The 15,253-nt window shown below is 43.6% G+C and overlaps 1 protein-coding gene across 1 annotated transcript in view; it reads right to left on the reverse strand.

The window, feature by feature from the left end:
* Positions 1–3,151: 3,151 nt before the first annotated feature.
* The window catches only part of NIPSNAP2 (nipsnap homolog 2), a 34,152-nt gene continuing 22,050 nt past the window's right edge, over positions 3,152–15,253 (reverse strand). Inside the window, 3 exon segments of the mRNA XM_088796808.1 lie at positions 3,152–4,266; positions 5,332–5,415; positions 11,698–11,792. Of these exon segments, the coding sequence (XP_088652934.1) occupies positions 4,202–4,266; positions 5,332–5,415; positions 11,698–11,792 (244 nt within the window). The 3' untranslated portion in view covers positions 3,152–4,201.

The raw sequence follows: 15,253 nt of genomic DNA on the forward strand, positions 1-15,253 counted from the left end.
GCTACAGCAGAAATTGGAACATTTTGCTGCCAGCACCCACATGCTTGAAAGCAGGGGAACGGCAGCAATGGACTTGGCCCTGGCAGGTCAAAAGCCCCCACTGTCGGTGGTTGGGCCTGATAGCCCCATGGGGGGGCCGGTTTGACTCATGATTTGCAAGTGACGCCAGGGGTGGTGGCTGAGTGGCCACCGCAAGTGACTGTAGTATGCAGAGGTCCCGATACCGGGATGATTTTGCGAGGAAACTATGTGCTCTCACTATGGCCTATTATGGGGTCCCTGTTCTGTTACATGTTGAAATTATGCAAGGGACCCCAAGCACTGCCATAAAGGTCTGGTACCACAAATCGGGAAAGGTGCCAGTGGCAGCAACCCTCCTTTCCCAGGACAAAAAGCTAGCATGTATCCTCCCAGATGGAAGGGATTTGCCATTGTTGGTTCCTAAGACTACCGTTTCTTTTCATCCGTAGGTGTCAGTAGGCTAATATGGCACAGGGACCCTCGCAGAAGACGCTTGTCGCGTAGATTGTGAAGCGTGACCCTGTATGGGTGGAGTGTGGGGACAGAGCCCCAGAAAGTAGTTTACAGGCTCTCGGCCTCACGTGGAAGGGTGCTGGCTCGGGTGGTGAATGGCCGTCGGCTGTGGCTGATTGGCCGTCGGCTGTGGCCGGTTAGCCGATTGGCCGCTGGTATAACTGCTGCGACTACGGAGGAGAGCTGAGGATAGCCGAGAACTGCCGAGGATTGCCGAGGAGCCGAGGAGAGCTGAGGAGAGCGGAAGAGAGTAGAGGAACAGAGTCGAGGAGAGTGGAGGAGAGTCGGTGGTCGGTTGGCGGAAAGGCGGACGGCAGGTCGCACGTCTGGTGGGCCCAGCCTCCAGTGAGACCGTGGTGGTATGACTCCCTTACCTATGGCTCCATGGGTGTTCCTTTTTGGCCTCACCATATCCTGCGTTCTTGTGTGGGGAGCGGGAGCAGAGACCCCGCAGGCCACCCCGCCTGAAAAATGGCACAGCGAGCACGGTCTCCCGCACGACACAGGTTTTGTCAAGTGTTCGTTTAGAGGAGAACAGAGTATGTTTCTAAGAGGGCTTTTAAAAAGTGCTAGGGATGTGTGGGGACAGAGCCTCAGAGAGCAGTTTCCAGGCTCTCGGCCTCACGTGGAAAGGTGCTGGCTCGGGTAGTAGATGGCCGTCAGCTGTAACCATTGAGCCATTGGTCATTAATATAACTGCCGCGGCTACGTTGGGGATTCGAGTCGAGGAGAGTCGTTGGTCAGTTGGCAGAAAAACGGACAGCAGGTCGCACGTCGTGTGAATCCACCCTCCAGTGAGACCATAGTGGTATGACTCCCCTATCTATGGCTCCATGGGTGTTCCTTTTTGGCCTCACCACATCCTGTGTTCTTATGTGGAATGATATCACATGAAGGATAATTAAAAGTGAGTTGGCTTATATAAGAATATATTCTGGTGACTATATTCACCAGAGTTATACCCAATGAATGGAAAATGAATTTGGAAGTTTTGAATATTGCCAGTGAAAATTAATAGTGGGATAAAATAATTCATTCTCCTACAGGAGTGTAATAAAAGGATTTGACAAATTGGCAGAAAATGCTAAAATAAAGTGATAATTTGATAAACTAGCTTAATAATAGAATGTTCTTGTCAAGTCACCAGGCAGCTAGATTAATGATCAGTTTCCAGACCTCATCTAATCTAGCCTCGCAGCATTTGGCAGGCAGTCTCATCCTTGATGGACTTTCTTCACTTGGCTTTCATGACGTCCCACTTTCTTCAGTTTCTTCCTATTTCCCTGGTGGTTTCTCTCTCTCCCTTCCTGGTTCCTCCTCACCTACTATTTCCCAGAGCACCAAGAGGAACCAGTTATGGAAATTCAGAGCTGAAGGAATCTTAAAGATCATGGGATTCAACTTCCCCATTTTATAGATTAAGGACTCAACCCAAAAGAGGGTAAATGATTAAGAAATAATTACTAATAGTATACAAAAACCATTTTTTCTTAAGATTACTTCAAAGACCTGGAAGCCAGGTTTATGATTGTTTTGAGCAGTGCCAAGAATGGGCAATTCCAGAACATGCTTTAAAAACTTGCCTTCCAGGCAAGGAGCCTGGGCTTAAAAGAGCCTGTTATGCAGGCAGCGGTACCCCCAAACACCATGACACTGCACGCTGGAAACCAAGGCCCATTCCCCAAACACCATAACACTGAAATAGTGACCAGGGCCCATTCCCCAAACACCATGACAGTGAAATGGTGACCAGGGCCCATTCCCCAAACACCATGACACTGACATGGTGACCAGGGCCCATTCCCCAAACACCATGACACTGCGTGCTGGTGACCAGGGCCCATTTCCCAAACACCATGACACTGTGCGCTGGTGACCAGGGCCCATTTCCCAAACAACACCATGACACTGACATGGTGACCAGGGCTCATTCCCCAAACACCATGACACTGACATGGTGACCAGGGCCCATTCCCCAAACACCATGACACTGACATGGTGACCAGGGCCCATTCCCCAAACACCATGACACTGACATGGTGACCAGGGCCCATTCCCCAAACACCATGACACTGACATGGTGACCAGGGCCCATTCCCCAAACACCATGACACTGACATGGTGACCAGGGCCCATTCCCCAAACACCATGACACTGACATGGTGACCAGGGCCCATTCCCCAAACACCATGACACTGACATGGTGACCAGGGCCCATTCCCCAAACACCATGACACTGACATGGTGACCAGGGCCCATTCCCCAAACACCATGACACTGACATGGTGACCAGGGCCCATTCCCCAAACACCATGACACTGCATGCTGGTGACCAGGGCCCATTCCCCAAACACCATGACAGCGAAATGGTGAGCAGGGCCCATTCCCCAAACACCATGACAGCGAAATGGTGACCAGGGCCCATTCCCCAAACACCATGACACTGACATGGTGAGCAGGGCCCATTCTCCAAACACCTTTCATGGCCCAAGGGAGAGGCTGTGAGCCTATTAGTGTTTTACTCCATTGACTTGCATATGAATTGAGACAAGCTAGTTTCTAAGAGCAGCAGGGTCATTCTCAGTACAAGTTCATAAAAAAGATTGCAACCACGTAATATGTGAAAATTAAGAGGATTTTATTGACTTTTATATGTTCTTGGAGAAAACCATTCACATGTAAAAGTTTGACATTTGATATGAGATTTATTCACACTTTTACACATGAATTATTTAAGGGTCAGACATAATTTTTCATTTCAACAGGATGTTTATATGATTACAGTCACAAAATAGGCACACTCAGAAAACTAAGTGAAACAGCTATACAAAGTATGCAGGTAACGCCAATTTAAATCTGAACATGCACTACCCCCCATACATGATCGTGGAGACCTGGAGAATGTCTGAGGTCATGAGTGAGTTTCACAAAATAAAACCTTTTTCTAGTGCCTCTCATTTTGTTATAGAAAAATATTACAAATAAAAATTAGTGCTATTCATGGTGGTCATCTCACAATCACATGATACACAGGTGCAAGCCATTTCCTTTCTCATACAGAGGCATCACAACACTCTACGTGAAGACTGAATTATTGATTAAATGGACCCTGGCAGCCACTACCAGCTTAGTAATGCACATTGTTTACCATGCTGACTGATTGAAAATGAGAGTAGAATTAAAACATATTCAGGTACTGGTTATACTCATAATTGTTCCTAGTCTGAGACAAAAAAACTGCTAGAGAAACATGATAAAATCTGTATTTCTTCCTTATACAAGCAATTTGTCTAAAAATCTGTAATTATAAAACAGATTTGTTTTTTATAACGAAATGCCTAACTTTTTTCATGGATATCCAGATTCTTATTTAGAGCCTTTTCAAATTTTACTTTGAGCCCTCTTTTTCAAGAGGGTGGTTTAGTTATATTCAACAAACACAGGGGTGTTTCAAAGAGGACTACAGAGTATGGTTACAATCAGTCCAACTGTAATAGTTTTCCTTTCTTCTAATTATGTAAATTTTAAAGAAAAGAGGTCTCTCATAAGCTATATACAGCAGTTTACATTTCAGTGTTTTTCACTTGATATACAATTAAAATTAATTTATGACAAATACTTGTCACATAAATTTATGTGACAGTAGGCACATCTAAATTCTGTAGCTTTACTGGAGAGGCGAGGTCTTCAGTGGGATCATGATTCTGGATTCCATTTCCTGAATAAGTGGAACTGAAAACAAGATCAAGATTACTGTACTTGCTCTTTTCTAAACAGATTACGGTAAATATACATTAGCAAAGAGGTTGCTGAGAATGTTCAGAAGCTGTGGAGCTCGAAATCACAGAACAGAATGTTGGAATATGTAGGACTGACTTCAGGGGCAGAAACAGACATGATAATGATAGTTAGCATCCTTTTAGATGTTATTAAAACAAATTCTGTCTGCAGATGTGTTTCACTTGTAGGAAATTAGGAAAATCTGTATTATGAGAAAAATGGTGCTTTCTCAAAAGGTTCTTTGAACTAAAATTTATATAAAAACAAGTCATATTCCATTTGACTGTATTCTACACAAAGGAACAGATATACTGTACTTTAAAACTCACTGCTGAGTAAAACTAGCCTCTGAGAACTGATGAAAGTGTAAGAATAAGCAACAAAGTCACATACAATTATGACAGTTTTGAATGAAAATACCTATTTTCTAGAACAAATTACTCTTTGATTTTTCTTGGTAGTACATGGGCTTAAATGTACGTGACATGCAACATGGTTGGTATTTACTACTGTATTGGTATTGCTGGGTGATCAGCTGATTGTTTTTTTACAAAAGTACATGGGTATACACGCATGTGTAGGTATGTTGTATATACAAACTCACAGGAAGTCTAAACACATCAGCTTTCAAAATGACTTTTTAATTGCTGTATTAAATTGTAATGTTTTTGTGAGTGAACAATCCTGATGAGACAGGGAAAGCTTAGAAAAAATTTGTTATAAATTTTCAGAGAATGCAGCAATGTACAAAAGCAATGACATAAAATTTACAACATACAAGGGTTTGAAAACTGTACCAAACAACATAAATACTTGAAAGAATTAATACTCTTCTTTACTGGAATAAAGTCATGTAACTATTAAAGAAAAATTTGACTCCCTCATTCCCCACAAACTTGTAATTTACCATCTAGAGCAACATACTTTTTAAAAAACATACACATTAGCTGCACGGGGAAAGATCATAAAAGAGTAAGACAAGAATAATAAAGTATTTTATGCCTATTACAATGTTACCTGTGTAATACACCAATTCTTCCCAGCCGTGTTTATGCCATGCTGCATTCCGAATGTCTTCCCTCGTCTGAAGATCCTTATAAGCTAAAAATAACCACACAGAAGAAACAAGATTTACATCAAACACAATGCCCTACCTCTCACTAGAACATCCATTAATACTGACTCAGCTGCTCATCTAGTTTTCTCAGAGACTACTTTGGGAATTTAGTACTAAGGTGGGATAATTGTGAGCTGGTTATGCTGAGCAAAATTGTTAGGCTCTTTGGGAGAAGCAAAACAATCCACTCTTGAAAAACAAGTAGCTTTTAAGTTTTATAGTCTAGTGGATCCCAGACATACATTTAGAAAACAAGTGCACTTCTTCAATAACACGTTAAATTCATTACCAGAAACTGCCAGACCACAGACGAGTAACATTAGATTAGATTCTGCTCCACATTTACAAAGCACTACAAAGATCCAGGTGAGAGAATGTTCAATGCAGTGGAAAACAAAGACAAGTAAAAGAAACGTCAGCCCCTACTGAGTCCCGTGGTGTCAAGAACAGAGTACATAAGAACAGAGAGGAGCCTGGGAGAACTGCTGGGAGGTGTGATTTGACCAGGTGAGTCCTGAAGGTTGAAAAGGATATCATCAGTATTTAGGAATGGAAGAGAAAGGTGCTCCGGGTGATGGGGAGAGCATGGTGAAAGCCATCAGTCCTTGGTGTCATATGGTAGAATTCACAGGTATCTCACCTGGGTGCCTTGATTTCTGAATCCCCAACTGGGCAAGACCTTTCCAACTACTCACCAGGGAGATGCTTCCTAGGTATCTCAACAGTGTCAGTGTCTGTCTCAGTCAAGACTGAAAGGTCACCCAGGGCTCCCTCCCTCAGTTCTACTTTCTGTTTTGGGATACACGTTTTCCCCTTGGGACTTCCTTCTCCCTGGGAGAAAACCTACTCTTGTAGGCCTAGCAATTTAACCATCTAAAGACAAAATTTCCCTCTAATAGTAACAGAGTATAATTTATTACATAAAGTGCTGAAGGTGCTGATAAATAGAAGGAAAAATAAACGTTTTGCTTCTTAACCCCAGAAGGAAAACACCACTGCAATTCCTGTGACAAGCACCAGTGTTGTCATTGAGGTCAGACAGATGACAGGCGCACTGTGTGCTGAGCTGCCCCTTGCACAGGCTGGGGAGGCCTTGCTAGTTTTCTTAATTAAAAACATTCTTATTGTGGTCAAATATACATAAAATTTACTATTTTAACCAATGCCATACAATTCAGTGGCATTAAGTATTTCACATTGTGCCACCATCATTGCATCTATCTCTAAAACTTTTTCATCAACTCAAATTAAAACTCTGTATCCATTGAAAAAAAAAATCCCCATATCCCCCATCCCTTGCTCACCTCTATTCTACCTTCTGTTTCTATGAAATTGCCTATTCTTAGGTCCTGTGTTTCCCGGAAAATAAGACCTAACCAGACAATGAGCTCTAATGTGTCTTTTGGAGCAAAAATTACTACAAGATCCGGTATTACATTATATTATATTATACCCGGTCTTATATATATTATAGTAAATTAAGACCCGGTATTATAGTATATTAATTATATTATATAAGACCGGGTCTTATAGTAAAATAAGACCGGGTCTTATATTAATTTTTGCTCCAAAAAACACATTAGAGCTCATTGTCCGGCTAGATCTTATTTTCGGGGAAACACGGTACCTTATATAAGTGGAATCATACAGTATTTATCATTTTGTGTCTGGCTTATTTCACTTAGCATAATGTTTTTGAGATTCATCCATGTTATATTTAGCATGTACTAGAATTTCATTCCTTACATGGCTGATTAAGATTCTAATTCTATTATATGGTACAGCTCATTTTATTTATCAGTTCACCAGTCAATGGACTCTTGGGTTGAGGAGGCTTTTAAAGATGGCAGGCACCTGAGTTTGTTCATAAACTGAGGGAAGGAGGCCCCAACGCGGTGCTGGAGCAAACGCATAAATGGAGTCAGGCCCCGAGGACAGATGGCACCAAGTGCTCGGAAAGCAGACGTGCCAAGGTCTGCGCCTGTCTCAGCTGCGGAATAGCTGCATGTTCTGCTTGGTTTATTACCAGCTACGAATCACGGTATCTCATCTGTGGTGGGTAGTTCCAAGGATTCAGAGAATGATGCGTAAAGTAACCAACAGACTAGAGGTGCCTGGCAAATACTGATTCTTTTTCTTTCTTTTGGTTTTTTCAGTGCTTAAGCATTTAATTGAAATTATAAAATGGCTGTATCTGTACATTAAATTTGTTGGAGAAGGTTACATCATTTAGAAATATTTAATAAGTTACTGATGTTAGTTATTAGAAAATACTGTACATGAATCATTTAAAATAATTTTTTAGTCCATTTTATGCTCTATGAACTTTCCATTTGCCTTAGATAAATATTGCCATCCTGATCTTTTCTACAGAAGTTTTCTCATCATTTTTATTCATTTTGCTTTAATATTAAATGCTGGTTCTTTAAGAAAATGTGGGAAAGTGAGGTAAGTTTCAGAGGCAGGCACTAGTAATCCATCTCTGCATGTCTCAGTACTTTTTTCTACAAAGGATGAAGTGGGGAGTGAACATTTGGTACACTGAGAAGACACAGGTGCTGCCACATGGCCACTCTGGGACACTGACGTACCACACTGTCCTGGCTTCTGCACCTGCGTTGTGGAGGACCCTGGTGGGCTTGTCCTGCCTCCGCTGTGAAGTCTTGAGTCGCCCTGTGGGGGCAGAGCCCCAGAAAGTAGTTTACAGGCTCTCGGCCTCACGTGGAGGAGTGCTGGCTCGGGTAGTAGATGGCCGTCAGCTGTGGCTGATTGGCCATCAGCTGTAGCCAGTTAGCCAATTAGCCGCCAATATAACTGCTGCGGCTACGGAGGGAGAAGAGGAAGGAGGAAGAACGGGGGCTAGCAAGAAGATGGCGGCTGGGCTGGCAAGTGTGGATGGAGGTTTGCGGACAGTGTGGATCCAGCCTCCAGTGAGAGTATAGTGCCGCCAGAGAGAATATAGTGGTATGACTCCCCCATCTATGGCTCCGTGGGTGTTCCTTTTTGGCCTCACCATGTCCTGCGTTATGTGGGGAGCGGGAGCAGAGACCCTGCAGGCCATCCCGCACGACAAATGGCGCAGCGAGCAGGGTCCCCCGCACGACAAATGGTGCAGCGAGCAGGGTATGGTGCCGGCCAAAGCTCTCCGAAGGATGGTGGAGCAGTTTGTGTGTATGAACACTCAGTCTCTGGAAGACCAGGAGGAGCAGCTGCCGGAGAGCTGGACCCCCGTGGAGGGGTGGGAGGACGTGGACGGTTCTCCCACCAGCACAGGAAAAGCCATGCAACTGCTGGAGAGATGGAGCCCCGTGGAGAGGTGGAAAGATGTGGACGGTTCCCCAACCAGCACAGGCCGGAGAAAGCAAAGGTCGATGCGGCCCTGTGGGCCGGGGAAGTTCCTGCTCAGGCAGCCCGGATGCAGGACTTACAGTCCCAGGAGGTAACGCTTGCTGAGTCCTCCGTGGGAGATAAGGGTGAGATCAAGGTCATCCCTCACCCCCAGGACAGCCCTGGCGAATGACTATGGACTATGGGGAATTGCCTTCCATCCCTAATTTAATGGACCGCTTGACTGTTTGTTTGGGAACTGTTGTTAGTGGAACTGGGGGATATTTGCTTTTGTCCCTTGACTGGCCGCCATTGAGAATATGTAAGCACCTTGATTGTGAGTCGCTGTTGTTCCAGCAGGGTACCCTGAGAGGCACAGAGAGAGTGGCAGTGCCTTGAGAGCCCTGGCTGAGTCCAGGAAGTCTGGCTGTGCCCACAGAGAGTGGCAGTGCCCTGAGAGCCCTGGCTGTGCCCAGGAAGTCGGGCTGTATCCCAGAGAGAGTGGCAGTGCCCTGAGAAACCCTGGCTGTGTCCGGGAAGACAGGTGGTACCCTAAGAAGTCCAGGAAGTCTGGCCGTGCCCAGAAGCACTGGTGGTGCCCTGAGAAACCCTGGCTGTGCCCAGAGAGCCTGGCTGTGTCCAGGATATTGCATTCACCCCCAGGCTCCTTGCACAGGTCCCCTCGCGGAAGACGCTTGTCGCCTAGATTGTGAGGCGAGAGCCTGTAGGGGTGGAGTGTGGGGACAGAGCCCCAGAAAGTAGTTTACAGGCTCTCGGCCTCACGTGGAGGAGTGCTGGCTCGGGTAGTAGATGGCCGTCAGCTGTAGCCAGTTAGCCAATTAGCCGCCAATATAACTGCTGCGGCTACGGAGGAGAGAGGAGAAAAGAGAAAGAACGGGGGCTAGCAAGAAGATGGCGGCTGGGCTGGCAAGCATGGATGGCGGTTTGCGGACAGTGTGGATCCAGCCTCCAGTGAGAGTATAGTGCCGCCAGAGAGAATATAGTGGTATGACTCCCCCATCTATGGCTCCGTGGGTGTTCCTTTTTGGCCTCACCATATCCTGCGTTCTTGTATGGGGAGCGGGAGCAGAGACCCCACAGGCCGCCCCGCATGACAAATGCGAGCAGGGAGCCCTGCACGACAAATGGCGCAGCGAGCAGGGTCCCCCGCACGACACGCCCCATGGGCTGAACTAAGGACTCTGCCCTGCTCGCCTCGGCCTGTCTGCCATCCCAGCCTCCTTCACTGTGTCCCTACCTAGACTAGCTGTGGCACTGACGGGAAGGAGCGTATGCACGGCTTGACCTCTGCCTGGAGCTGGACACATCAATCCCTGTGCTTACTCTTGGACAGAACATGCCTGGGGGTGTGTGCAGGAGCCACGCTCAGGCCACTCCAGGCTCAGAGGAAGGGGGTGGGAAGAGGTCTGACTTTTCAGTCTATATCCTCTGGACAGAACATCCACTATTTAAAAAATAAAAAACTATGCCCTTACTTCAAACCCATAAAGGTTAAATTAGACTTAGTATAATTTTAAAAGGCAGAGACACAGGACACATTTCTTAAAGATTTGTTTCCTACAACTGATACTTAGGTCAGTTGGCAGCTAGTGAGAAAACCCGAGGTCAATGCTGCTCTCTCTTCCTTTGTAGCTCTATCCTTTGGTGCAGGGTCTTCAACCTCTGCCTCAGAAGACACAGGCACCACATGCCAGGGAAGCCCTGTGTGTGCAGCTGATGTGAGCAGCTGGTCCAAGCAGTGAGTGGTGGGGGGGTCTCCTCCCCACACCTTGAAGGTTTGGGGTGCTGTGTTCCAGCAATACAACGTAAAAACTACTTTTCTTGTGTCAAACTTACCCAGATTTAGATCCCTGGCAGATATTCTACCACTCAGCCAGTCTGAACTATTTGTAGTTTTCTGAGCACTTTTTTGTAATTTCCCTTGTCTCCATTACTGTTCCAGGCTTTCCTTCCCACCTTTACGTGTCAATCCCATCTACATCCTGACGTCTCGCCAATATTCCACTTTTTATTGATTTCCCCCCAATATAGGTAACTTTATATCCCTTTATGTTTTAGGAGTACCCTGAATATAACTCCCTGTGTACTGATCACACACTGCCTCGTGGCATGCCATTCATGTTTGCTCTATCCCTCATTAGACAGATCACCTTATCTTTGTAACCCTGACAGGCTGACATGCCAGGCAGACAGGGTGTGGTGCTTGGTGGGACCAAACAAGTCAGACTAACACCTTAGTTAACTGAGATGGTCTGGAAATAAGTTATGCTTTTTAAACTCTAATAACCATTTACAAATGTGCCCATAATGTTCAGGCAGTATTTACATCAAGCTGTTACTGAGACCCAGTTCCTGTTCTAGCAGGGAGAGAAAAACAAATAGCCACAGCTGTGACAACTTGGCTCAGGAGAGTGACATTCATTGGGCGGGAGGGGGACCATCTGAGTCAGGCCTGAAGGACACCAGAGATGGAAAATGCAGGAGAAGGACCATTGGGACCATGGAACTAGACCCAAGCAGCCAACAAGTTCATATACAGGGAGCTGTCTCTCAGGGTAAAATGCAGGCCTGTCTCTGAGGGAACAATGGGAAGCACCTAGAAAGGGAGGTTAGGGACCACTCTGCGAAAGGCACTCAGTAGCTTTAGCATCTTCCCTCTCCCATGGCTGTTAACTTCACCTCTTTCATTTCTTTCACCATCATCCCCACTTGGATGATCAGCTTACCATGTTCCACTAGTCTATGGACTTTTGCTACTGATCTCCCGTTCTAGACAGTCCAGTACTTTCATCTGTGACGTTTGAATTTGCAACAGTGTTTAAGATTACTGACTTGAGACACATTTTACTGTATAGTACAACTTTCGTGATGAACCGTGAAATTCCAGTAACGCAAAAATGAAGGACAAATATAAATACCCCAAAGATGATGCACCATATATAACTGCCCAATCTGAGAGAAGAATCCTCCAACAGCTTCATTATTGTCCTGTCTGAAGCGAACTGCACGAGCCCTGTAAGAAAAAAAAAAGTTCAGATATAGAATTAGGTATGTTAAAAAGAATCAGAAAACTTCCTCCATACTGAGCAAGTTTTTGAGAATATGACTAATCGTTTTTTAATTATCAGATGCAATCATTATTTGAATGTATGTAAAATGTAAATGGACCTTTCTGTAGCTATGCCAGCCATTTCTATGAGAAGTAGACAGTGATCAGTGACTATTAAAATAAAAACTTGAGGATACAGGGTTGCAATGCTGATTCTTCACATAAAATCAAGAAAACTGGGAGACGACAAAACCAGTGAACTTAAAATTGCTTTTCCAAGAACATGCTGTGAGAAAGTGAGGGAACCTGGATACGAGGATACCCAAGATGTGACAGGGAAACAGGGACCACCCCTCGAGAATGAGGTTTAAGAGATGAAGGCAGCACACCTTCAAAGCAGCCACAGTGACATCTGAGAAACACACAAGCTCTCTGAACTACAAAGGGATCTTTGTAACCTCTTGTGAAACAGAGGCATCAAAGTGGAGCTTTTTGGCAATACATCATCACTACCAAACTGAAGCTGCCTTTTTTTTCTTACCAGAGCAAACCATTAGGAAAATGAATATCAAATGACATTCATTCATTATGTACTGTGGGTAGAAGAAAGTGTGTATACATGTTGTGTCTACGTGTATAACATGAAATTGTGATTAAATTGCTTAAAAATTGGTATTTGTCTTAAACTTTTCTTTTTAAGACTTCCTGTTGCAAACGGTATCAGCTCTTCAATTTGGACACCTTCTTTCATATTTGTTCCAGGTACTTTATATTTAGTGATGCATCTGAAACCCTAAAAATGTTTAAAATGTTTATCTTCCTGAAAGCAGTTCTCTATAATCTAAGTTGAAAAAATCTGTATCATCGCTGCCCAGGCTTTGGCCTGAAGTCTGTCACATCAGGGTCCGAGTTGACAGTACTTTGGAAGATGAATTCATTTTAACTCATTTAAAATTAAGAGCTGGGGCGGCCCGGTGGCTCAGGAGGGGTCGGAGCGTCGTGCTCCTAACGCCGAAGGCTGCTGGTTCAATCCCTACATTGGCCAGTGAACTGCACCCTCTACAGCTAAGACTGTGAGAGCCTGGAGCTGGGCTGCCACAAAATAAATAAATAAATAAATAAGAGCTGGAGCATATGAATGAGCATACCAATCTACTAGTGTCTATAAACTCTACTCTCTAGGGACAAGATGTCCGAGTGTCCGAGTCTCCAGTGCGTTCTCTTCCTGGAGGTGATCTTCACAGCAACTGAATCAGAATGTCTCCCAGGTCCCCTGGGTGAGAGTGATTAAGCCATTTCCCTAAGGCCACTCTGCACACCTTGTCCCAGCTTCAGGCTCCCAGTCAGGATTTTTTCTGGGCAAGGAGGGATCTTTTGCTATTGTCCGCATAGGTCACCCCCAAATTGTATTAAATTCCTTAACCTTTGCATTTGTAATTAAATGATCAATATCATCACAAAAATTACAAATCTGATTGGTAAATTACTGAAATTAAGCAAATCACATTAACGTGCATTATAATTCTACTCAGAAGGAAAAAACCTCTTTCACTGATAGTGACAAATATCAGGATTATTCATTTCATTCTGAATTTTTCTAATTCAGTTACAGTAGGCAAAGAAAACATACTTGCCTTATCAGGTAGTAATCAGAAGCATGTACTGAAGAGATCACCATCTTACAATAGTTACCTATGCGCCAAAATATAAATTCAATGCTGAATTGACTTTCTAATTTTTAAAATAACTGAAGAATAACCTCCTCATGGATTCCATGGTGGGCAACTTTTAATTCGTAACATGCAAAAATAGAACTACCTAGTGATCCTACTCTATGGGCAACTAAATTATATATGTAAGCCCTCTCCTTAATAAGATATACCTATAATAGGAGTGTATGAAAGCAGAGTTTGCAACCCCAAAATATGCCTTTTGGGACATCATTTTAAGCGGGTTATTTTTAAGAAATGAAAGGCTCAGGAGAAACCTTTGACCTTCCCCCTCCCTAACTGCCTAAAGGAATTTAGACAGAGGACCTGCTCCAGGAATGGAGCTCTCATCACAGATAACTACGGTGTTTCCCCGAAAATAATACCTAACCGGAAAATAAGCCCTAGCATGATTTTTCAGGATGACATCCCCTGACAATAAGCCTTAATGCGTCTTTTGGAGTAAAAATTAACATAAGACCCGGTCTTATTTTCATGGAAACATGGTATAGTGCAATACGATCTGCGATAGATGGGGAGGAACCTAGCAAGGCCCATCTGTTTAAAGCCCTCTGTGTCCCTCGGTAAAGATGGCCCAGCAAACATTTACCAAACATTTGTTTTCATCTCCATGGGAATTGCCTTCCTGCCCTTTGAAATCCCAAACCACATTCCTCCTTCTCCCTGGCTCAAGATGGCAGAGAAGCCTTAACTGCCTAATCTGTCCTCGGGTCTCATATTCTTATGGACCCCCCTAGGTACAAACATACATAATAAATTTGGTCATTTTTTCTTGTTAATTAGATTATGAGTGCAGCCAGAACTTATAAGGGTAAGAGGAAAATGATTTTTCCTCCCCCATATATACAATCAAATATCTATTTATTAGTTTTCAAATTAAAAGAAACTCTAGCTTGCATTGTTTCGCCTTTGATGACCCAAGAAAAACTTAATTAGAAACAAAGATCACAGGACCATTTTTTTGGAGCTAGACCAATCTTAAAAATTATCTAGTCCAATGCAAGAAATTTCGCAACAGAAAAAAGAACATACGTAATGTAAGATGAAAGTAAGTAAAAGTCACAGTTTCTTACTTAAAGATAAAGAAGCGAAGGGTCAACAGCTGACTAATGGGCGATAATGTATTCTTGTATCTCTCTTAATTATTGAGGCTTTATATTATTATATCTTGTTTGTCTTTTCTCTTATTACGTCAGGATTTCCAAAAACAACATAAAACTCTAATGGTGAAAGTTGGTAGTATTGTTTTAATGGTAATGAGCATGGTTCCTGTGTTTCATCATTAAGTTTAATGCTGTTAAAATGGAGATGAATAGTTTTATCATTTACATCAGGGCCAGCAAACTACAGCCCTTGGACTAAATCCCACCCTCTGAAATTAGTTTTTATGGTGCAGGGTCTAGGAATAGTTTTTACGTTTTTAAATGCTTGAAGAAAAATCAAATCAAAAGAATAGGTTCATGACACATGAAAATTATGAAATTCAAATTTCAGCGTCCATAAATCAATTTTTGTTGGGACATAGTCACACTTACTCATTTACAAATTGCCCATGGTTGCTTTCGCACTGAAACAGCAGAGTTAAGTAACTGTGACCAAGACAGGAGAGTCCACAAAGCCTACAGTATTTACTATCTGGTCCTTTACAGAAAAGTCTGCCAACCCCCGATTTAAATAAAATATTCTGTATTCCTA

The sequence above is a fragment of the Rhinolophus sinicus genome, chromosome 3 (genome assembly GCF_057876585.1).
Source record: "Rhinolophus sinicus isolate RSI-liver-muscle chromosome 3, RSI-T2T, whole genome shotgun sequence".
NCBI classification, from domain to species: domain Eukaryota; kingdom Metazoa; phylum Chordata; class Mammalia; order Chiroptera; family Rhinolophidae; genus Rhinolophus; species Rhinolophus sinicus.